Genomic DNA, 26,347 nt, shown 5'->3' with positions numbered 1-26,347 from the left:
ATATTTTATTATGTTGGCAAATAATTATTTTCTTTAAAAAGTGAGGCTCAATGTACTGTATTGATCATGTATTGTATAAATTTGGCTTTGGAATTCCTAGTTGAAAACATCTATTTCGGTTTGGAACATATATGAAGCATTTCTGTTTTACATTCGATGCAGGAAACTGTTTTACATTCGATGCATTTTTGTTGTTGAGTCAATGAGGTGCTATATATTGAGGGCAAGCATTGTTGAGTCAATAAGATGTTTTTTTGTTGTCGAGTCAATAAGGAGCTTTATATATTTATATGTATGAAAAATTATTAGAATTGTGTGGTAGCATATATGAAGTCTCTCTATGATAAATATCAATTGCTTCAAACTTCTATAGTAAACTATGGCTGCGATAGCATATATAAAGCATCTCTGTGGTATACATTTTCTGTGAGAAGCATTAGTTGGATCATTGCAATCTATTATATAAACTGCTTATGTATGACATAATTTTCTATAGTTGTTATGGTATGGTTATGTATGACATCATTTTCTATGGTTCCTGAAATTTGGGATGAAGCATTTGAAACATTTCTATGTCTGCTATTTGATGTACAACATTCGGATTTACCTGAGAAATTGAGTGGTATATATGTAAAAATTTCGGAATTATCTGCTGCAGGTAATTATAATTATTGTTGGTACATATGTTATAGCTTTCCCATATTATTTCGGATTTACCTGCTGCATCTACACTTTCTGCAGTACATATGCGTTTCGAATTATCTGTTGCATCATTTGGGTGCTACGCATCCATGTATATATTTGATTCATTTGTGTGCTTCAAACTACATGTCGTTTTGCAAATATGTTTGGATATATGGATTAATGGACGAAATGCTACTATATAGATTTATGTCCTATTTAATTTTTTTTCTTAATACTAAATTGTACTGATTTTAATGAGATAACGGAGGAGCAGTTTGGACGGCCATAGACATTTGTTGTCAGCAACCGCTGCTTCCATACCCTGGCAAGTATACTTTCAATATTTGCTCAATTTTTTGACTGATCTATTCAATTTTTAATAACTGCAAGACGATGAATTCCACATATTCAGGGAAGTCTGAGAAAGTGACGTGTCGGTGCGGACTACCGTCCTTGCTACTCACGTCACGCCTGACACATAACTTTGGGAGGCAGTTTTACAGATGCCCGTGGTGGGCACAACGACAAGAGGACTGCAGTTTCTTCAGGTGGGCCGACAAGGAGTCTGTTTCTATGATATCTCAGCTGGACACCGCTATTCAGAGTTCTTTAATCTCAAAATTTCAAAACACCGCATCTGATTCGAGTGCTTCCTTTTCTACTGCATCCCAGTCGAACAGGTTCGCTCAGGGTTCTGGAGTGTTAGAGTCGGGCAGCATGAGCTGTGATATGCAGCTACATTTTAAAGTCAACATTATAATTTTTTTCCTTGTCATTTTGACATGTTATTTTTTCTATGTTATTTTTTGACATGTTATTTTTTCTTTTTTTTGATCTTATTATACTCCATATTAGTATGTGAAGGTGCATTTTATTTTTTTAGATATGTTTCGTTTGATGTGATCGAATATATTTGAGTTATATAAATTTAACATCACTTTTTTGTATTCTCTTCTCTTAACATTTGATCTCTAATTTTGTTGAGAAAAATAATAAAATTTGCTACACAGATTATTAATTCAACTAAAAAAAATTGCAAATAAACTGTTTACAAAAAGCACAAACCAAATAACTAAAGCACAAACCAAACAAAAAGCACAAACCAAATAACTAAACAGCTTATTCAGAACAGGGGCACAATGATCATTTTACCAGAATTAACTGTTTTTCAAACGCACAAACCAAACAACCAGATAGCTTATCCGGATCAGCTGCTCATCAGCAGATTATCAGGATAAGCTGCTTATCAGCGAAAGCTGGATAAGCTGCAGCTGCCCTAAACAGACCCTTAGAGGGCTGTAGGAGCGTATTGGGGAAGGACTTCATGCTGGCCGAAGGGATTTCGGAGACTGTAGAGAGCATTCTGGCTGCTAAAGGAGAGCTAGGGTGATACCATTCAAGGAGTCCTAGCAAACGAAGACGACAGTCAACGACGAAACAGACAAATTGCTTAGATAAACGAAAATGAAGTCGATTCATTTGACCGACACAGACGAAGATGTCATCGCAGGAAAAAAGACTACAACACCGTTCAAAGAAGAGTACGCCGCAAATTTGATCGAACAATACTGATGAAGTCGTCGATTTAGGTGAAGAGTGACACCGTTCGAAGCAGACGATCAACGCCCTAATATTGTAGCAGGGTGACGTGAAGCAGACGAAGCCCATGTCGCCAACAATGCCTAGCGATGCAGTCGGTCCAAATGAGTCTCTGATACCATGAAGAAAAGTAGAAAAACCATCTAGGGCAAATGTAGTTAAGGCTATTACAACTTACCAAATACAAAAAAAACAATAATATGAAAGACTCACCATTTAATAAGAAACAAAAAAAAGAAATAAACTTAAATAGGAAACTCCATTAAATAGTTTCCACAAATTGATCCTGTGGGGCCCATATGACAAGTGGTCTGAGCCACCTAACAGGGACAAAATTCAACAATGAGCAAAAACCAATGCCATTAGCAAAACCAAATGAGTTCAAAAGCATATTGAATCCATTTTGTGCATGTATGCAAGGGAAAAGTGAGCAGGTAACCAGGCTCATACAAAGCCACTGCATTTAAGGAGGGCTGTAAGATAACACAGAAACATCTCACCTTGTGCTGAAGCCTCATTATAGTAGATATTAAAAGTTTATCACCGATGATTTGCCGTAGCCTCTTAACCAGGTCAAGCCTGGTTATTTGTCTCTTCTGAAAAAATAAAAAATAATAAATAAGTCCATCAAATGAACTCAAATTTTTGAAGGGAAGAAGCATCAACAGAAGAAGGATGTGATGGCTTAAAATAAACCTTGAATTCTTCATAATGTTTATTAACAAGATCCATATCTTGAGAAGAAACTTTGGTTGAAATTGCAGCAAACAACATAGAAAAGGGCATCCATGGGGATGTTGGTTTTGGATCTCTACCGAATGAACCAGCTATAGGAAGTAACTGGTCGGCTGGTCCAAGTGCTGGCTTATTATTGCCTACCTGAAATGTTTAAATATTACCATTACGGGACTTCAATTTTCAACTTTATCAAAACTAAGTTACAGCTTGATAATATTAAAATATTATAAACAGATGAAACCCCAATGAAAAAATTACTACTCATAGAACACTGAAAAGTAAAATGACCAAGCTACAAAAAAGAACGAGAAAAAAAATTAAAACTTTATTTGCATCAAAACTCCTGCATAAGAAAGCTAAATAAGAAAACAAATTAATAAATACAAATAATAATTGTATTTTATTTTTAGACTATTTAATTCAAAATAAATATAATAAAGCTAAAATGTGCACCTTAGATGGTGAAACACGTGAAGTACCATCACTAATTGTGGAATCAACTATCCTTTCTTTTCCAAAAATAAACTCTGAATCCAAGATAAGCGTCAAGAGATCCATAGCCAAGTTGCCAAACCTTACAAATACTAAAATAGAAATGTTAAAAGAATAAATATTTTAACCAAATAAGAAGTACCTCTAGCCTCAGAAAGTAACTTGAAAGTCACAGCATATTCTAGATAGATGTGAGAATGCATATTTTTATCCCATATAACATAATGCTTCGGTGCTTTAAGATCATCCACCCCACTGTCAAATTTGTCACTACTCGGTTGAGATTGTGTTGATCCAGGATGAACAACTTCCACATTGCCCATAATGATGCGGCATAGAATCATATGAGACAAACCATTTTCGTCAACATCGGAATAGCTAGCACTGTTAATACAGATTTGTGAGCAGGCTATAATTCAAAAAAGCAAGTCATAAGCAGTTTGTGGATATATATATATATATATATATATATATATTGCAAAGGAATGGCCGGAGACAATGATACGAGCCCTAACTATCCCTCGAGTGCCTATAATTCGAGCACCACACCCTACACTCGGAGGGAATCGAATCAGACCACAGGGGACTTACAACTGAAAAACAGATATCCGACCAACTAATCTGAGTATGCGGAGCATATATATATATATATATATATATATGATGTCATTTTAAGCTTACGTTTGTACATAGCATATTTTTTACTCCCTGGGGCATGGATTGAAGGTTTGACAACCCACAATGAACAATGTTTATTATGACCAATAAAAAGAAAACCTCACCAGACATTGGAGCGGTTTACTGGAGCAAGATGAATGCCCAGGCCATATGTAGTACCCCGAACCGGCTTTTCAATTCTCCTAGCCCCACACAATAAAATATCTTCCACAGCAGACTTGCTGGAAGGCAGCCATGCATATCTTACGTTTGCATTACCACCACGAAGACTCTTGATGATCTCAACTTGCTTCTGGAAAGTTTGAAAACAAACTTCTCCAAATCTATTAACAGTAGGTGTCCTTAAGATGCTAACTACATCATTGGCATTAACATGAGGGTATAATCCGCACAGAAAAAGACTCCTGATGGAGCCCAAGATATCTAAAGCATAGTCTGCTCTGGTCTCTTTCACCTGCACAGATTCTGAATCTGATATATTTGCAATAGTAAAAGAGCGCGGTTCATTCTCTCCCATTCTTTCACCATTATCGATAGAATAATTGTCAACAATAATAGGTTCAGCAAGCTTCACCGGTTCATCATCATCAGGGCGTACAAATATTGAGCTTTCAGACGCACTCGTAAGGACCCCACAGTGATTTATTTCTCCTGATCCATTTGGCAATCTAGCAGCATGAAGATTTCTGCCATTGACGAATCTATGTGCAACGCAAGATTCCGGATAAAAATCTGGAAAGAAGCATTTTCCATGTTCATCAATCCAAGCAATAGGCATGCTGAGACCTGTTTTTGAATCTATATGAAGCATATGGACAAAATCCAACAAAAACTGCTCGTTTTTATGTGTAATCTCTATTATCGCCTTCTTTAACCGGAAATCTTCACGCATAAGGTCACAAATCTCAGCAGCAAAGTCCTTCCATTCACTGTCATGGTAAAACAACAACCGTTGGGGCAAGCCACTCTTCATGAAGTTGAGATAATTTCTAACAGTGAGGTTGTTAAAAGGTAGGAAATGCTGAGTATAACAATCACAGGCTTTAATCATATTGCAACATGACAAAGTTGGCTGGTCAGCCCCAGGCTTTTCAGATGCTAACCTGCTGCAAACACTAGTAAATTGTGGGGAAGAGGATGGTCTCTTCTTCATAAAACTGTTAACTCCAGAATTATGCAACAACTTTTCATTTTCCCCATCCATTTATATTAAGAAAAGAAACAGCAGTAGGAAAAATCTAAATACTATTCATCCGGGAAGCCTGCCTACACAGTTATTTACAAATATACGGAGATTATCCATAAGAACTCATGTCCACCAATCTCTTCTCAAAAACCCTGAACGGTAAAATAATAGACAGAAGAAACAAAGAAGATTAACAATATCACCGCATTGGAATGCAAACAGTTTGTAGAAAGCAGCACTTAATAGAAAAGGAATAAAATAAATTGCAAGAGAACGCAACAAAAGCATTGAGTTGAAAAAAAAATTAAAAAAGATCATACTAGTCCAATATCATGGAAAACATAAGAACATATTTATGAAATCGAATGAAAGGGAGATCCTATACGAAGAACATGAGTATTCTCACGAATTCTTAAAATAAAATATTAATTTGATACCATGTATAAAGTACATAAATAGTTCTACACATACTTCAGGGAAAACAGTGCCACAAATAATACAATAAATATGCATTGCAGCACTAACAAACATCGTAATTCAAGTTTAAAGAAAATAGTACTGATAAAAGACACCGTGGTATAAGGCTCCTACCAATATGATTAAAGAGAGATGCCAAAGGTCTAAGATTCATAATACGAAGCTAAGAAAGATGCACAAAGAAACAAAAAAAAAAAACAGCAATTAAAAAATTTCCAAATTTTCATTTTAGCAAATATTGACTTCTTTTTATTTAAAATAAGACATATTTCATTCAATTCTAGAAGTAATAAAAATTACCAAACTTGAAAATCCACAAAAAATCTGAGAAAGAAAATAAAATTCATGGTCATTAAGATACATACTGTAATAATAATAATAAAAATATATATAATATTTATATATATATATTTATAAGCTAAGCAGCACCACTTAGTGCAGCTATTTAAAAGAAAGCTAAAAAAAGGGAAGGGGACGTGATTTTTATACGTCAAAATTAGGTTCTCCACTATTCTGGAGATGTATGTTTCAATTTGGATTTCTTTTGCAATCCATAAGCCCTATATTTTACTTATATCCAAAATAGCCTAAAAATTGTTAGGCTTATTGAGGAAGCTAAACTCAGAGGTGATAATTAATAAGTTGGCAAGGCAAGAGGAAAAAGAATTTTGAAATATTACGAATCATAAACTTCTACAACTCTTTTCTTAAATATGAAATTTTTTTTTTTTAGAATGTAATGTAATTTCTTAGACATGAAGAACTGATACCATGATAATTTATAGTTAAACAGGTAAGCTATAATAAATAAGTACATAAAGAAAATTATGATTAAAATTTTATCTCAATGATAATGCCTTGTAGATGTAAACTTGAAATTATTATAGAAAATATAATAATAAACGATAAGCTAAGCTAATTTTAGAAAGGAGGGTGCATATTAGATATTGATTTTAAATTCAATAATTTTTAAATTGAGTACTAAATAAATATAAAAAATATATAAATCGAATTACTAATAATGACAAATGAATATATTAGATATAAGTAATAGTAGGATTAAAAAATTCACTGTGAGAGAAAAGAAGTAAAACAATTTTGATTCAATTAATTTTGAAATTCCAAAACTGTTTAATCTTTGAGTTCCAAAACTGTTTCAATTAAATAAAAAATTCCAAAACTGTTTAATCTTTGAGTTCCAAAACTGTTTCATACTTGCTTCCAACAGTTGTCCTGCTGTCGCCAGCCACACCGACACCTTCCCCGATGTTGTTCAACACTTCACACAACTTGTCCTGCTGCCGTCCAGACCCTCAACCGCCCTCCAGCAACCACCCCGACCTTCCAACCCTTGTCCAGCAGTTGTCCTGCTGCTGCCAGCAACCGGAAACAAGTCGACTACGTGCTGTCCTGCTTCCAGCCACCAGCCAGCAGATCTCCTACCTGCTGCCAGCCACCAGCCAGCACAACTGCAGCAACCTTCCTCCCTGGTTGGACCTGCCACTCGCCCTAGAGGAAGCTTTCTTTGTGTTTTGAGTTGTTTTCTTTCTTATTTCGCAGTGTCATTGTTGTCTTTTGACCGTTTGGAAGTTGTGGTCATTTGTTTCCATTTTTTTATGAGTCTTCGCGTAGTTGTTCGTAATTCAGTAATAATATTTGCTATTGCTGTCGTGAATTGGGTTAACTTCGGTATCACTTATTTAACCAAAAGGGTAATTTATAATTTAGGTCCATTTTTGCTTACCTAACCCTTCAAAGATAAAACTTCCCTCTCATCGAATCATAAATATTTTTAATTTTACAGCACTTCGAAATTAAAACACAATTTCTGTTTGCAAAAATGGCTACAAGCAGAAAGTGAACGTGAAATACATAACAATTGTGTTTATCCAAACATATGCATCAACAAATCCAAACATTATTATGAGATCCAAAGTAATAGTGTATAGTGGTCTTACTCATGGATTCCGAAGAAACTTTATTTCGAAATCCTGTTTTTTTTTCCATTCTCCTTTCTCATCTGCAGTATGAACTATTCTATATTCTTTCCTAACCCCCCTGATTGCTATTCTTGATGTTATTCTTGTAGTGCTTACTCCATAACATCAATGATCTATCAATTAAAGGCCAATCATAAAGGTATGTTTCCTCCCTTATTTTTCCGTACATAACATATGCCAATCTTAAAGATACGTTTCTTCCTTTTTTGGAACTCGACACCAAGTATGAAACAGTTTTGCAAGTTTTAGTAGTAGTTCTGATATTTTCTTCTTTCTTGTATATAAATGAACTCCGGGAGGCAAGGGAGGCAAGGGCCATGCTTCTGCCAGGTATATTTACACAAGGTTATCACCCATGACTAGGTTTTTGTTTCCCAATGAATATCTTGTTCTGGACTATTTAACTGATGAAGGACAATCAATTGAACCCACACCGTAATTTATTTTATCTAGCAATTGATTTATCAATTGACTTGAACCAGATTATCTAATTTAAATCTGTAGGTATGTACCAATTATTCCTAATTATTCACATGGTCTTAGTAAATGGAAGTGGGGGAATTGGTACAGGTTGGAGCTCTAACATTCCAAATTATAATCCAAGAGATATTGTTAAAAATGTTAATTGTTTGCTTAATAATGAGCCAATGGTGTCGATGGATCCATGGTATCGAGCTTTCAAGGTAAAGATGACATCTTTTACATCTTTTTATGTAAATAGGTTGGTGTTTTCTCCAAGTAATATCTGGAATCACACTTGTCCGCTCATATAATGAAGGCCTAATTGAGAAAACAATAGCGAAGGAAACTGGTGCCACTACGTACACCGTCACTGGCATCAGAGGGGATTGAGGAATATGATACACCAAAACAAAGTGAGTGTTCTTCCTCTTGGCATATTTCATTATATCTACTACATGTCCTAACTCTTAATCCTCTCCACAGTTGTTGAGGAGTTTTTTTCATTTAAAGATTACATATTATGAGAAAAGAAAGGTGAGATGGCATTGAATAAGTTAACACCTCCAATGATTATTCTCTGGATTTCACTTACAAATAAGAACAAATTATGCCAAATTTACACAGAAAGCTTTGTTGGATACTCTTGAGTTGAAGCTTCTTATAGCTGGACAACAAAGCTTGGTTCATTCTTGGTGTTATTGAAGGTCGGATCAAAGTTAACAAGAGGAAGGGGGCAAAATTGTTCCTTGAGCTGAAAGAGAAACGGTTTACACCAATTGCCGGAGGAAACTAAGCGCATTGATGCAGCTACAGCGGGAGTTAAAGTCTTTTGTGGCCAGAATTAATAATTATGCTGATTATTCAAATCTTTGGTCGACTAATAATTGTAATCATTGAGACAATTTGACAAAGTTGAACTATTCTCAGAAGTATACATGGAAAGCATACCCTATGTGTTTAGAGTTTAGACTTTGTTTTAATTTTTAGAACTTTATTGCCTTTACACCAAAACCAAATGAATGTGCGAGTACTCATTAATTCGTGATTATATTTTGATGGAAGTTTTGTTAGACTTATTTATAATGTTTTGGGAGATTAACATGCATGCCACTCAATTCATATGTATTTACATATCTAAAACCTAAACTTAATTTTTTACATATAAATTTTTTACATATATGTCAAACTTACCTTTGCAGGAAATGTATATTTCAATTTTTAAAAAGTTGAATTACTGGTATTTTTGCTGTGATATGAAAATTTTGGGTGGAATAAATTTAAAAAGTAAAGGTTGGGTGCTTGGTATGTAAATGCGTGGAAATTGGGTCGTATGCATGCAATGTTTTTTATGAGTAACTTCTTTTTGAGGTTATGATAAAAATTTTGTGAAAAAAAAAAACATTTTATTTTTTTTTAATCAAATGCAAGATAAATTTACAGCTCTTTTCAATTCCTTGATTTAAACCAACATTAAAATTTCAAGTGCAATCGAGCTTATAAAACGAGTCAAACTCAAGCTTTCCATTCGAGCTCGAGTTCATGAGTAGAGCTCGAGCCTAATTTATTTTTTCTCGAGTCGAGCTCGAGCTCGAGCCAAATTTACATTATACGAGCTAATCTCGTTTGAGCCCAAATTCGAGCTCGACTCAACTCGCTTACACCACTACTGAGATCTCAATAATTAAAAGTTATCAAAATAAGAATTTCTATAAAAAATTTTAAGAACTAATATCAAATTATAAATCGGTTAGAATGCATAGCACCTCAAGTAAACATAATAATAAAACTTGATACAAGCTCAAAAACACACAAAAAAACATTGAGGGGGTTGTTTGGTTTGTGGAAAAAAGAGTAAAAAGTAAATGAAATTCAAGAATTATGAAAAATTGTTTGGTTTCGAGAAAACGGAGTATAGAGTAAAATTTCAATGAGGTCCAACTTTAGTCTTCAGTTATTCTCAGTGTATTTGAAGCAGACCCAAATTTGCCCGAGTTTTGAATGCACTGCAAATTATACCTATAATCATCAATGTCGCGGCCCGTCGCCTCCCATCACCACTGAACGATGAATACTATTGTCGCCACCTCCCGCCGCTACCGACCGCTACCGTCACTGCCTCCCGCAAAATGACAGTCATCAACACCGCCACCAACCCTCTACCCGTCACAGTCGGTCACCACCATGGCTGCCACTCGTCTCTGCCACAACCAACAAACGATGCCACCGTCAACAGCTGACGCCACCATCAACAGCTGACGCCACCATCAACTACTATCGCCTAGAGGTTTTAGACTAATTTCATTTTTTTCTTCAAACCAAACGCAAAAATGTAAACTCATGAATTTGTTTTATACTGAGTCAAACACTTTCAAAATATTTTAAATATTTTATATTTCAATTCCACTGCATTACTTTTTCAACATATCAAATAGTTTGGAAAAAAAATTGTCAATAGAAATAATCAATTGAAATATCCATGCCTCATGTTAGTACAAGAAGAATCAACCTTAGAAATTGTTATCAATAATTGCAAAGGGCTCTAAAAATCCGTATTGGATAGCACACGGGAGTTGAGGGTAAACAAAAAGTTTATTTAACATTCAATCATTCATTGTCAATTTTACATGCATTAAGTGATCCCACTAAACTAAAAAACAGCCAAAATAAGTAACTTGTCAAATTCACTTGAGACATAGCATAATATTGCAAGTTTCAATTCAATAAACTAGAACTTTTTGCAAATGAAAATAAATTTCTAACCTTAGTTTTTGCAAAATAGTGAGTTTCTAACTTTAAAATTTCCATCCCAGCACTTCCAAAATTCCTCCTTTCCAGCTATACTGCAATATTGAGAAATGAATAAAACTAATAGTTGAATAGATTACATTGCAAGAGAATGAAACAAAGCAGTAAATATGGCTACAACGCTTGAAATGAATAAATAAAGAAGCAGGTAACAAATAGAGACTCCAACATATGAAGCAGAGGGTCCGATAAAAGCTGCAGTGTAATTTTAGATAAGAAAATTGCATACGAATAGCTAGCAAATTTTGCTAAAACACTAGCAAATCAATAAACAAAGCAAGAAATAGTCGACATTTTACGGTAACGAGCACCTGGAACAATAGCAAGCAATTAGCGAAGTAGCTATTATAGCTAGAAACTGAAGGAGGGAGAGTTAACTGTTATAGCAAGTAACCAAATAAAACTACAAGGCAGCAGGCAGGTTAAACTCAAGGAACAAATGGCAGCCAATCTAACGATTGAAAGAACACGGAATGTTGCAGCATGAAGGAATCTAAAACACAATATTGGAACATGCACTTTATGTCTAAGGGTTGATTTGAAATGATATGCAATAGTAAAACCAATCCTAGCAAGATAATCAAAAACTAGAAAACACATTCCATTCTCACAAGAACCACAATCATATTCATATTGACAGCAAAAAAAAAATAGAAAAACCGTAAACTGAGAAGTAAAACAGCTAAAACAACATCACCGAATATTATTGTATTTCCCTAACCTGCAATGAAGATAAACTTTTTCGAGCAAAAATATAGTATATAGAATAGTAATATATTATCGAGAATTGAACAAACAAGACGAACGGACAAAGATTAAGCATGCCCATTTTGAAATGTACTTAAAAAACATGAAATGGGAGAAGTTTTATATAATGAAACTAAAACAAAATGAGTTTCTAAAAATAAAATCTCGGTACCAAAAACATGACTGTTACAATACATAAAAAATGGGAACTATAACCACCAAAACAATCTGCAAATAAAAAGCGACATCAAATATAAAAAATCATTAGAAAATATAATTATTATTAAAACAACCACGCAATTCTCAAGATATAGCATCTTAAGAACCAACATTAATAAAATAGTATTCAATATATCAAATTTCGAAAAAATAATTGACAATATTTTTAACTTATATTTTAAAATAAAAATAAGAAAATAAAATACAAGTTATAGTCAAGAAGATATAGAAGTAGAGAACTATGTTTAACATCACAACAACAATTATCATGACAAAAGTGCTCCCAAACAACTTAAATTAGGACGTTAATATTTTCCAACATTCAAGCACTCTTTACTAAGTAATGAATAAGATATTTAGTTCTATTTTACACAAAAATTTTCACAATTCTATCCATGTCACCTCCGTCTCTCATGTCCTTCCAATCTACATTAACTTCATTGTTTTTGTCTTATTGGAATATAGATTCTACCAACTATTGTCCATGTCTAAATAACCTTAATTTCTTTGCCACAATATATATATATACTTAATAAACTCAAAATGTAAAAAATTCATTTTGGAGCAGAATACACCCCTTGCATGCACAAACTAGTAATTGAAGTTCCTCGTAATTAGTTTAAACCAGTCCACATTCACTGCAGTTCAAGCTTTTGTTCAAGCATGGCTTGAAACTTGTTCAAACGTGGTTCAAATCCCGCTTCCAACCCAATCAAAAAGAAGTTAAGAGAAGGTTTGAGCAAAGTTTGAGTAAGGTTCTAATAGAGTTTAAACTGGGCTCAAGCAAATTTTAAACCAGGTTCAAAAACGATCCAGAAAGGGGACCAAGCAGTAATCTTACCAGATTTAAATAAGACTCAAACCAAATTTGAACTAGGAATTACGGTAGTTATTAAAGCAATCTGGACCTTTTGGAGTTGAGATGAGCAACATACCACATAATCACAAGCATAATAATAATGACTAAAACTAATAAGTGATATTATAATAATACTTGCATTAATTGGAGTCGCTTCTTAAATTACATTGCATACAAATTTTGGACAAATCGTCAAAAATTAAAAGGAAAATCTTCTAACATCAAATACTATACCAAAATTGCAACTATGACATCACAAAGGTATCAAATAATTGGCCCTGCAAGTAATTTCATTATTATGACATCATGCTCAAGTCTGTTCTGACTGCATTTAGAAGAGTAAAAATAAACGTAAAGAGGAAGTTATATTTATATACAATGAAGAAGAATCTTAAATTCAAAGTAAGTAAATTAGGAACAAATAGATGATACATTCATTACCCTTCTAAAAAATGTTCACGAAGCTTGTGAGTCATTAAGTTGGTCGAATTAATCATGTTTGAGCTAATGAGCCATTAATCATAATACGCTCCGACTTTGGATATTAGATCGAAATACCACTGCGAAGCTCAAGCATTACTTACTAGACATGTAGTCAATGAAAAACTAACTGAATCTAACCCCAATTGAGCTCAAAGATGATATATCAGAAGCAAAGAGGGGCCATGACATTGATTTGTTTAATGAAAAGGCTTAGTGGTGTGGTTAGCAAGCTATCATATATGCAAGAGAGTTTCTAAAAGCATTCTTTTAGAAATTATCAACATGTATAATCGTGCTACATAAGATTTTAGGGACAATTGTTATTTTTTAATTTAAAACTTTAGAGAATTTCAAATAAGTTTGTTTCTCTTTAAGTGTTTGCATACAAACTCTAAAAGTGCTTATCGTCTAAGTATTAAGTGTAGATGAAATATTTTTTAATAAAATATAAGCCAAGTATTTTGCTTGTTGCAATGACCAAGATGCTAATACTCAGCTTTATTCAGTAGCATTTGCAGTTGTTGACTAAGAAAATAAAGATTCATTGATGTATTTCATAATCAGGTTGGGGGAATCAATAGAATTGGTAGAGAATTTAGTTTTTTTCTCTGATAGACATCATAATATTGCTAATGCTTTATCTGTTGTATTTTCAAAGTCAAATGATGGTCGCTGAACTCATTATATTACTATGGCTATCATGTTGAAGTTTAAAACCAATAGTTGCCATGAGGAATAACAATTGGCTTCCAGAGCTTTTAGAAAGGTTTATCAGTACTTTTACAGATTACGGATGAAGAATCTAGCCATAGATGCCTACTTAGAGAATGAAGATGGATTTGAGAGATGGTTGTTGACCTCATTTTTAGTGAGGTCTTAGTTTCTTACTCCCATAACCCAAAATCTAGCCTTAGGAGTTCTTGTTGACCATCTTAGCAGACTAGTGATGGAGCCCACCTCCCGTAGAACTTCAAACCACTTCTTGACTCATTTTTGTGAAGAACTCGCATGAGTGGTTACAAGCACTTAACTTCTAGTTGCAAGGACTAAGGACCAACATGTAGAGGGCCCGAAAATGAGTTCCTATAGGATCAAACGGTCTTAGGTAAACCCTTTGTGACTCGATTACTCGCGAACGCCGCAATTCACGCACTCACTGCACCACACACGACTTTGACTTGATTTGACTTGCACACCGGTGAGTTTGTCCGGACGATCCCGGATGACGAAACGGACCGCACCAACGCGTCCGGAACGTCAACTTTAGCTAGGAAGAACACTCATTTTGCTAAGGTTACACGAGCGCACAAATGACATGAAAATAGATGTATTTTTTTAGCGGGCACGGTCCCGGACTCAACCCAGGTTCAACTCGAGTTTGACTTGGACTGGATATGGGCTGAACACGGGCTAATTGACTCAGCCTATGTGATTTTGAATTTCAAAATTTAAATTTCAAGTTTATCATTTAATCCCCCATTAAGCTTTTCCATTTAAGCTGGCTGCTTAAAAGGAAACTATTCAATTCCCCGACAAAGCTTTCAGGGTAACGGCTCGCTCATCTTCGGCTATACAAATTAGCCCCGTATCTTCCCTGCAGAGGATTTCTGATTCGATCATATAATCCCCCGCTCTCTGCTTGATCCCGTCTCCCGCACTGAAGCCGCAGAGCATCTTTGCCCTCTGCTCGATCCCGTCTCCCGCTCGATCCCGTCTCTTGTATCTTCCCCGCAGAGGCCCGCTCTCTGTTCGATCCCGTCAAATGCACAAAAGCCACAGACCCAGCCTCTTTTTTTTTTCTCGAATCCCTCCTCCCGCCCGGTTCACCTCTCCTGCTCGCCTCCTTCCTCTTCCGAGCATTCTCTGCAAGCCGCAGAGCGTCCCCCACTCGACTCTCGCTTCTCCTGCTCCTCTTGCGCCTCACCCACGCCTCCTCTGCGAACAGAAATCCTAGCCTTCCCCATCGCCTCTACCGAAACCCTTAATCGATCCTGCCTCTGCACCGAGGCCGCCCGATTCGTCCCTTCTCCCTCGCGACAAATCCCGCACACCTATTTCGCTTCCCATCTCTGCACCATTTGCCCTTGCTCGACCCGACATTTCCCTCTCGATCCCGATTCGCCTTAAACCATTGTTGTCCCAATTGAATTTTCAACGATCGACGTTAGCAAGTAGGCAGTGACGAGATTGCAACGAACACAGAGCCGAACTTCTTTTACTTCTTTTTGCTCAGCCTCTATTCCTACTGGAAGGTATGGTTGCATATGTACTTTTGTTTCAATTACGTCTTGAACTGACTCAGATGACAAAGGCATGGTATTCTTGCAATCTGCATTTTTTTTAATGAGTAATTCAAGTTTGTCACTGCTCACTTCTATATTCCTTGGAGATCAAAGAAATTTGTGACATTTCATTGGCTCATGCATAAATTGATAATGATCATTGTAACCTGTATTTCAGCATCATTTTGGCAGGTGAATTATGTTGGTTTATACTAGCATTGATGATTTGTCTTCTTGGGATTTGTAACTACTTACATTTGAATGCAAAAAATGATCATCTATGGGCTGCATAACTTTGATAAATTTCATTTTTTTAATGAATCGTATTGAATCCCATTAGTCCTTCTGCACCTTTAATGACACATATTCTTTAGGCAGTGATTTATCATTACAAATTTTGTCTCTTGAGAATTTATAACATTGTGTGTGATTACTTTACAAAGTACATTGAATTTGAAACATTGAATTTGAAAGTTGGGCTTTGAAAGTTGGGCAGTTCATCCCTTGGTTTTGGCATGACATGCCCATTTTTATAATGCTACAGCAAGTCATGCCATCGATTGTTACTATTTTTTGTTCTGTTCTCAAACACCTACAAAAGGGCAATTTTTGTTAAGGAAATTCACATACGTACCACACAATTTTCATACATCCGCATATCTTATACCTAAACTTTAATGTTTACATACGTGTCATCGAATTCTTGTACGTTTACGTATCTCACACCTAAGTTTCATTTACAAATTTAACATCCAAACTTAAATTTGTTTACCTATACGCCACCTTGTGCACGAAAAGTTACATTTCAAATTTTAAAAGTTTATTTGATATGATAAAAAGGATCTTTGCGGTATATAAAAATTCAATTCTTACATATCTACATATCTAACGAAAGTTATTTTCATACATAAAATCAAGGTGACACGTGTGTAGAAACTGAAAGTTTAAATGTTAGGAATATAAATGCATAGGAGTTGTGGGGTACATAGGCGAAGCTTCATTCGATTCTTCTTGGCCAGTTGTACGATATTACTGTTATCTTGAAGAAGAATCGATATGTCATTCTAGCTTGTCGTTTTTACTGTTCTTTGCCCTACACCTGCCGATTTAGGAACTTAACATATGTCGTTTGGAGTTGTTTTATGTGTTGTCTTTGAGCTTTTAAAATGTTGTTTGAAGGTTGTTTGAAGCTTTTAAAATTGAAGCTTTTAAAAGGGGCTGATTTGAGAATTGTTTTGAAAGTGTTGTTATGGGTTCATATGGGTATGATTTGAAGGTTTTAGAAATACTGATTTGGAGTGTTTTAGAGTGTTATTGGGTGCTGAAATTGTAGTTTGAGCCGCTTGAGGTAGCTTACAAGTGCTGGAATGTTGTTTGGGGCATTTTGTAGGGCTAATTCTGACATGATTTAACACCGTTTGGGCACCATTTTGGCACTGTTTCGGAGCTGATTTTGAGAGTTTTGCCTACTGTTTTGGGGTTGAGTTTAACAACTTTATTTACTATTTTGAGGCTGGATTTGGAGAGCTTTATCTACTGTTTTATTTGGAGTTTATCTACTGTTTTGGGTTTTACTTAATTATCATTTAAACATTTTTTTTAGGTTGCTTCACTTGTTGTTTTTCCCCTTTCGGTTTTGCTAGTTTTAGTGGTGGGTCGACCTCTTTCTTATTTTGTTTTGTTTATTTTTAAATGGTTAAGTCAAAAAATGAGAATTTCTAATTTAATTAGTTGGAAAACACTTATTTGAGTGTGAAATGCCTTAAATCACTTTAAGCACAAGTTAAAACGTAGGTTTCTAAATTTTAGGAGCACACCCTAAGTGAGAGTCCATTCACTTAATTCTCAGCATAGGCTTCTAGATTTTAGGAGCACACCCTAGGTGGGAGTCCATCCACCTAATTCTCAGCATAGTCTTCCTAGATTTTAGGAGCACACCCTAGGTGAGAGTCTATCCACCTAATTTTCAGTATAGACTTCCTAGATTTTAGGAGCACACCCTAGGTGAGAGTCTATCCACCTAATTTTCAGTATAGACTTCCTAGATTTTAGGAGCACACCCTAGATGAGAGTCCATCCACCTAATTCTCAGCATAGCCTTCCTAGATTTTAGGAGCACATCCTAGGTGAATGTTCATCCACTTAATTTTTGAATAAATAACTAAACTTGACACTTGACCCTGATTCACAAACTGATCAAGACACTAGACACCAGGATGCACCGAGACGTAGTTCATGTTTCCTTAATTAAATCAACAGTGAAATTCCTTCAATGACTTAACCTACAATGAAACCCAGTGCATCGGGATTTGAGCTTGAATATTACACTCAAATCCTCCTGACAAAGAAATTTGTTAATGTCACATGTGGATCATCAGACTAGGATAAGTCTAGGGTCTAAGTGGTGAAGACGATGATAATATTGCTTATGTGTGCTTAAACGAGGGATACGAAGTTAGATTATTAGAACAGTATCTCCTACCTCAATGATCTTCAATAAGGGAGAGACAATGACCCATGATACTATTCGTCGATTCTTGGTGGGATCTTTGCCCCCGACACTCTTAGGTTGTCAGTAGTTCTAGCACGGTTAGAGTGACTAGCCTGTGGACTATACGATTTTACAAAATATTTACAAAAATAAAAAAATAAATGAACTCTGCATAAAAAGACTTAAACAACAACTTTTGCATGAAAATTCAAAGAATTTTTCTATGAAAATTTATAAAGGTCAACGGCTAGTCACTTGGATTGAGATTAAGGACTGCCTTCTGTAGATTGTCGGGCTGGTAACTCTTGTTCAAGATCGGGAAGCATACAGCCCATCTCCGAGCCCCCTAATTTTACCAATGTCTTATACCCAGTCCTGATCTTTCCTATGTGGTTAAGGGTTTCTTTTGCTCGTGATTTTTACAACTCATTTTTCTGACTTTTGCGTTGGGTTTTCTCGCATTATTTAATTTTCTTGCAAGTTCATTTAAATTTGCTGCAAATCATACTATGCTCGCAACATTAATAACGCAACAGTAGCAGATGTCCAGGTACGCTTTTACAGTTTGGTACGCTTTTACAGGGTACGCTTTTACAGTTTATCTACAGCATTTTACTTTACTACATTTTACCTTTCAAGTATATTTTATTTACCTGTGATTTGTTTATTTTGCATGCAAAACCAAAAATTGAAACAAAATAAAATCAAACATTGACACCAAAGCTGTGAAGCATAAACTACTATTCTCAAATACTTAAACATGGAGTTGTCAGAACGACAGGAGCTTGGAGCCAACTTTGTGGCAACACGGTGAGGAATGCAGACCGAGCAGCAAGAGGATCTTCTTCAGCATTATCATTTCCTAGTATAATAACAACTCATAGGACTTCGAGTTAGCCCGCCTAACGCGGCGTAAATCTTCGCACTTCCTTTTTAGGCTCTTGTACAACCATGTTGTGCAGCGTAAGTCCTAACTCGTCTTAGGTTCCGAGGTTGTCGTGTGACATGCCGTAAACCCTCTTATCTCTGCGGGCTATTTGCATAATCGGGTATTATGCAAATGTAAGTCTCAAATAATACAATTGGCAGGATTGAACAATTGAATAACATCATCTCTAAAAATACAGCCACACAGTAGGATATTTTGGGAAGTCATTGAGGGTTCTCCTCAAGATCTATGACATCCCCTACCTTTTCTTTTCTTTGGACTCCTGAAATAATTGTTCCTATTTGAGCCACTCTCATTTGCTTTTCCACGTCCTACCGTGAAAACCTAAACTTTGGAATTTTGAAAACTAATACCTCTGATCATTATCGAGAGTATTCTCAAGTGACCCTAGTCATTTGAGATGTAATTAGCTATATAGGCTTGCCTTTATAGAGAACTTGGAACCCAGGTAAAATAAACCCTATTTAATCTTTGTATTAGATAGAGGAACTTGTCGGTCATACATAAACGGCTCGCAGACCAAACAGATGTCACAAATCTCTTAGTTTGTAGGATTGGGTCTATCGTCGAGGGTTACACTTATCTTTCGAGAGGGGAGAGGGTGTAATATTCGCGGTATCAGGCACAATTATGCAGACTATTGGACTAATGAGATCCATTTAGTCTCATTTTTTTTTTCAAAATTTAAAACATACTACTTTTAAAACTCAAACTATATATCTATAATATTAAATTAAATTTCAAAAATTATTTTTATACTCATATTTTCAAATCATCGAAAAGTTGACCGACAATAGCCTCATGCTTTTTTTTGGGAATTGATACAACTCGATGACAATCAGCATTTTAGAAAGCTTAAACAATGTTACCAAGAGTGCACATTCCTATCTAATGACCACTTTGTTATATCTTTAAGGCATACAATATTAAATGGTTCTTTGATGAATGTACAATTGCAGTCAATCAAAAATTATTTTGGCTAAAGAAATTAAAGACTTGAATAAGGCTCAAATATATATTGTCTATTTGATTTGTTTAAGTTGAAATGCATGTTCTGAGTGATGTTTAGATGTTTATTTTCGTGAGAGGATTTATTAAAATTTTGATATTATGAGCCTCCCATGTGAACATGCGTTGGCTATACATGGGATCAGCCGATCAGGGTGCCAGTTATTACAGTTTATGCTCAAAATTTTAGCTGTTGGAAGCATTGTTTTGTGCATGCACTAAAAGCATATATTCTATTGAATATGGGGATTCCTGGGAGCTTCCAAATGAAATAAAGAGATTAGTTGTGTTGCCTCTAATTTTGAGGCTGAAGAGTGTTCATCCAAAGAAGAACAAAAGACTTTCAAAGGGGGAGAAAAGTGCCATATAACATAAGTGCATATGATGTGTGTTGAAATGCCATATTCAAAATATCACAAACACTCAATAAAAGATTTTTCGAAACACCATCGCTTATGGTTTCCCCAAGTGTTTTCCATATCATGATTTTTTACTAATGTAAGTTCACCTTTACACCAAAAGGCACCTGATATTTAAGAGTTCAGCTTCATTCTACTTAAGGAGTTTTAATAATCTCCCTCGCTCAAGTAGTTGCATCCTCGTTAGCTTTCTTACCCCATAATCATCCAACAAGGAGATAGGATTCTAGAGATAGCCCTTACAGATTCAAAAGGTGGCTCCCACCATGTAGCACTTTGTCTAATTTAGGGTTCAAGAGATGATTCCTATGACGTAGCACTTTGTTCTGTATGACACTTGGTTCACATATTTCGGCTGGTGTAATGCTCTGATGTTATTTGTGATGTTTTGAACTCACACATCAACATATTGTCCGCTTTGGCCGAATGACCTTACGATTTTGCCCTGTTGGTGTAACTTTTGAGGAGGTCACCCATCATAGGATTGCTCCAGCATGAGCACGCTTAACATTGAAGCTTCTAGTAAAATTTCACCATTACACCAAAATTCGCCTTGATGTTTAAAAGTTTAGCTTCATTCTATTTAAAGAGTTTCATATTTGTAGTTGTATGATATATGAAAAATCAGAAGACCCTTTATTGATTTCAAATACATCACACTGTGGGGTTGTAATCTCTAATAAATGATTTAGTATTGATAACACCGGAGAACCCAAACTGCGACTTGAATGACACATTTTATTGTTGATTTCAAAACAACACAAGGACAACTAAACAACAACAACAAAACAATGCAGATCACAACAAATAACATGTGAATGCTGAAATGAAAAAAAAAACAAATATAAAAAATAAAAAACAAACAACCATTTCTATCGAAACGGCAAATTTGACGAGTGAAAGAGGAGTCTATTGGAGCGGTTGTAGGAGACGTCGGGGGTAAAAGTGTCGAAGCTGATGGAAGAAGCTAGGAGGTGGTCTTCCGCCTACTGGTGGTTGTACGAAGAGTCAACGGTGACTAGGAAGTTATAGAGAGCTGATCGACCAACTGAGGTGTGCTCAGTAAGGGGGGATAACAATAGTTGGATGGTTTGTGGGAGCTGCAAGAGACTGGGCGAACAACAGATGGGTCAGGCGACTGGTTTGTGCAAAGGAAGGGAGTGGGAGTTGGCGAAATCTGCGAGCAGCTGGGGCGAGCAAGGGATGTGATGTCACAACCCAGCTGGCCTCTTTTAGGGGTTAGCGGAGGTGCGACAGAGGTGGACAATTCGGTCAAACTAAATTATAATCCACACTCGTCATGATCTGCAGAATTTGGACCCAACAGATCATGAACTAATCTAACTAAATTGTAGCAAAATATATAATATATTACATTTCATAATTCATTCATGTACATACTTGAAAGAATGAAAATTATATCATTTGAAATATGAAAACAATACAAAACTGTTAATCCAATATAATAAAAATATGTACCCAAAACATAAGTACAATCTCTCAAAACCAACAAGCAAAAACTATACAAAGACACAAATGGCTACTCACCATGGTGCTTAATGTCCATACCTGATAGACAACCTAGAGTAAGCAACAACGAGCTAAGAGAAATAATCAAGGCTAATATAAAATTTTAAACATGGAAAAGAAACAACGTGCATGCTCGAATGAAACAATCCAAGTCTACACACATGTCATAACATGCTAGCATAATAGAGAACATGAAAAGAGAGCAAGTAGTATAAAAATCAAGATTGCAGTGTAAATATCTGTCATAAGAAAAAAATTATAATTATAATCAAAAGCATATTCATATGCATGTTCACGAGTTGTTTATCGTATTAAATCATAGAAATGTTATTTTATTAATGTCATTAAATAATATTGTCACGTATAAATGTATAAGACTCAGCTATTTATATATCATTTCATCATGAGTTGTTACTCTGTCCCAGAGGTCATATAAATTATCGATAAAGGTTGGTTTTCCCCAATATAACAATTATCAATAACCCCTCTAATACTCAAAGTTCCATAATATTTTGTCACCGCATAATCCAAATGGTTCTAAGAGTTTCGCCCCCTTATAAATTTCAGGAGTAGAGAATATTATATCCCTGCATAGTGTATTTACAAGCACTCATGTAATAATCTACACATAACATTTATTGTGATATTTTCTAAAGCATAATACTTGTAGCATACATTCATAGGCAATTCATACATCACACTCACACGCATAAGTCACAGCAAATGAATACTTGCAAGCAATTATTTCATAAGCATAGTCACATGTATCATAGCATAGTAGCATAATATGTATCGTAATAGAAATCAAGTGACATCTATACATTCCAAGCAAGTATTTATCTACAATATAAAAAAATTCTAAATGCAATAATCACTTAAAATCTATAGAAGGTTATTTTTCTTAAAATTGACACAATATTATTTCACCTGACTTTACGAAGCAGACCTACGACGAATGTCGCGCACTCTTCTCGAGCTCGCATCCTCGTAAAACAAACATGGGGTTCACAAACAATATGAGGTTTCAAAAATTTTGCTCATAACATGGACTAAGCCAAAACAAATCTTTTATGCCAAAAACATACCTTAAACGGGCTCCTCGACATATATATATCCATATGAAATCGTTTGTTTCTCTCCCGAACTCTTCCTAACAGTTTATTCTTTCCCTTGTTCTATTAGTGCTAAAACCCATATGGAAAGTTCGCAAACCACTATCGGAGCTTTCGACACAAGATCTGAGCCTGTGACGGCTATCATAAATGAAAAATGCACAAAAATCAGGGTAAACGTCAAAGCATAAACATGAAGAAAGAAATGAAAGTCTAAAATAGTGAAGAAGAGAAATTCATACCTTAAAATTTCACCCCCAAAGTCGTAAACCGCAGCCTGCAGCTTCCCTTTGTGTCGCTCGATCAGCCTGCTCACCCATGCAAAACAAGGGTCGAATGCTCTACCGAGCCGCCCAAAGGAAGAGGGGAACCAAGAGAGAGGAGAAGGGAAGGACTTTCGAAACTTTGGAGGCCTAAAATGCCACTGCGGCTTGCCTGGTGTCGCTCAGTTTGCATGGTTCGCACGGTTCGCCCCTGCACTGTAGCAGGGATTGCAAACATTGCCTGTTGAGCGAAATCGAGACTGGGAGGACGAAATCAGAAGAGAAGAAATGAAATGCGACACTTAATAAGTTCTTAAAGCTCTCGGTTGTTTGATCCCATCGAGCCATTGCATGTGTGGTCATACCTTTCACGAAGTCGGCAGGGAATAGTAATGCGGGAATTAGGATAATTAAGGATTAATTAGGATAAATAAAAATATAACTTCTAGATTTTATATCTCCTAATTTGTTTATAATTTATATGTATTGTTTTATATCGAATTGATCGATATCATGCGCAGAATTTTATAAAAAAAATTTTGATTGAATTTTGGAGGATCATAAATTATAGGTACTTTTAGTTATAAAATTATTTACGTGATTTCATGAATTTGGGTTACAACTCTCCCCTAATAAAAAATTAGTACTCAGAATTTTACTTGAAGGTAGAGGGATATTTATGTCTCATTTTTTCTTCTTTTCCCATGTAGCTTCCTTTTTAGGCATTTACTTCCACTTTATCTTGACAAATGGAATTGTTTGTTCCTCGACTTCTTAACAATAATTGCTATAATGTTTTCAAGCTCTTCAACAAGTTAGATTTTTTTGTACTTCGATATCTTCATGTGAAATCTTCTGCTCTGAATTTGAAACTCATTTCCTCAGCACTGAAAGGTGGAATACATCGTGAATATCTGACATATACATAGGCAATGCTAATATTTAGACAACTAGTCCAATCTTTTCTATAATTTCAAAAATATCAATGTACATGGGACTCAACTCATTTCCTTGACCAAATCGGGTTATACCTTTCATTAGACTGACTTTCAAAAATACGTAATCTCCAACTTCAAATTTGATTGCTTTGTGCTTTGGGTCGCAATATTTTTGATGTCGATCCGGAATCACTTTCAACATGTCTCTGATTATCTAATTTTCTTTGTGGCTTCATCAACTAACTCCGGGTCTAACATCTGACATTCACCCACTTTAAACCAACTCAATGGAGTTTAGCATTTTTTATCGTATAGTGCTTCGTAAGGAGCCATTTTGATATTGAATTGATAGCTATTGTTATTAATGAACTCAATCATTAGAATATGATCTTCTCAATTGCCTCCAAAGACCAAAACAAAAAATTGCAATAAATCTTTCAATACTTAAATTGTTCTTTCTGATTGCCCGTCAGTTGATGGATGAAATGCAGGGTTGAAATGCAACCGCGTACCCAAACTTTGGTTGAATGTCTTTCCATAACCTGGATGTGAATTTCCATCTCTCTCAGACACTATAACTTTGGGAATACCGTGCAACCTGATAATTTCTTTTACATACAATATGTCCAGCTTTTTCATTGAATTTATCTACCCGATTGGCAATAAATAAGTGAATTTTGTTAGTCTGTCAATAATGATCCAAATACTATCGTGACCCAGTCTGGATTGAGAAAATTCTATAACAAAATCCATAGCAATTTCTTCTTAATTTCATTCAGGTATCAGTAATGATTGTAGCAATTTTTTGGGTCTCTGATACTCAATATTTACAATCAGACAAGTTTGACATTTAAATACATATTTAGCAACATCTTTTTTTATACCTGGCCATCAAAATGCCAACTTCAAATCTTTGTACATTTTTATATTGCCCGGATGAATTGTATAGCCTGAACAATGAGCTTTATATAAATTTTCCTGTCACATATCAAAATCAATGAATACACATAATTATAGCTTGCTTCTGATAACACCATCTTCATCAACAGTAAAATCAGTCATTTTTCCTAATTGCATTACTTCAAGAATTTCATATACTCACTATTAACTTTCTGAGCTGCATTGATTCTATTCATCAACGTTGGCTGCACTGTCAATTGATGTAAATACCCCATATCACCTGATCTTCTGACTTCCAAATATAAGACATCAATTTCTTTAATCAACTCTAGCCTATGAGTGATAATCCAGCTTGCACTACCTGTGAATTTACGGCTCAATGCATCGGCAACTATATTTGCTAGGCTCAGACAATACAATATATCCAAATAGCAGTCTTTGATAGACTCTAACCATCTTTACTACCTCGGATTCAACTCTTTTTGTGTGAAAATATACATCAGACTCTGATGATCAGTGAATACATCACATTTCACGTCATACAAATAAAGTCGCTAAGTCTTGAAAGCAAACATTACAACAACTAATTTAAAGTCGTGCGTCGGATAGATCCTTTCATGTGGTTTCAACTACCTGGATGCATAGGTTATCACCTATTTATTTTGCATTAGAATGCAATCCAAACCTCTTAATGAAGCATCACTGTAAATCGGGAATACTCCTGTGCCTGATTGAAGAACTAACACTGTAGCAGTGGTCAAATGTTTCTTCAGATTTTGAAACTGTACTCACATTTTACAGTCCACTCAAACTAGACATCTATTTTAATCAACTTAGATAATGGCATAGTTACTTGTGAAAAATCTTTTACGAATCTCAGGTAATATCCAGCTAGGTCAAAGAAAATTGTCTACCTCTATAACATTTTTTGGAGCGGGTCATTCCACCATTGTTTTCACCTTCTGAAGATCTACTGAGATTCCTTGACCGCTGATGTGTCACAAAAATGCAATGTTTCGCAGTCAA

The 26,347-nt window shown here is 35.3% G+C and overlaps 1 protein-coding gene across 7 annotated transcripts in view; it reads right to left on the bottom strand.

The window, feature by feature from the left end:
- The window catches only part of LOC110022653 (inactive poly [ADP-ribose] polymerase RCD1-like), a 58,459-nt gene that overhangs the window by 20,249 nt on the left and 11,863 nt on the right, over window positions 1-26,347 (bottom strand). For 6 of the 7 annotated variants that reach the window (XM_020721707.1, XM_020721703.1, XM_020721705.1 and 3 more), the window contains 6 exons: window positions 11,077-11,156; window positions 4,296-5,529; window positions 3,656-3,897; window positions 3,475-3,548; window positions 2,980-3,162; window positions 2,784-2,879 (listed from right to left, as the gene is read on the bottom strand). In XM_020721707.1, coding sequence (XP_020577366.1) covers window positions 2,784-2,879; window positions 2,980-3,162; window positions 3,475-3,548; window positions 3,656-3,897; window positions 4,296-5,395 — 1,695 coding nt within the window. In that variant the 5' untranslated portion in view covers window positions 5,396-5,529; window positions 11,077-11,156. The remainder of the gene's footprint in view (window positions 1-2,783; window positions 2,880-2,979; window positions 3,163-3,474; window positions 3,549-3,655; window positions 3,898-4,295; window positions 5,530-11,076; window positions 11,157-26,347) is intronic. The other variant, XM_020721709.1, reaches the window with a different exon arrangement.

The sequence above is a fragment of the Phalaenopsis equestris genome, unplaced genomic scaffold (assembly GCF_001263595.1).
Source record: "Phalaenopsis equestris unplaced genomic scaffold, ASM126359v1 Scaffold000202, whole genome shotgun sequence".
NCBI classification, from domain to species: domain Eukaryota; kingdom Viridiplantae; phylum Streptophyta; class Magnoliopsida; order Asparagales; family Orchidaceae; genus Phalaenopsis; species Phalaenopsis equestris.
This window is presented reverse-complemented; position numbering and strand designations above follow the sequence as displayed.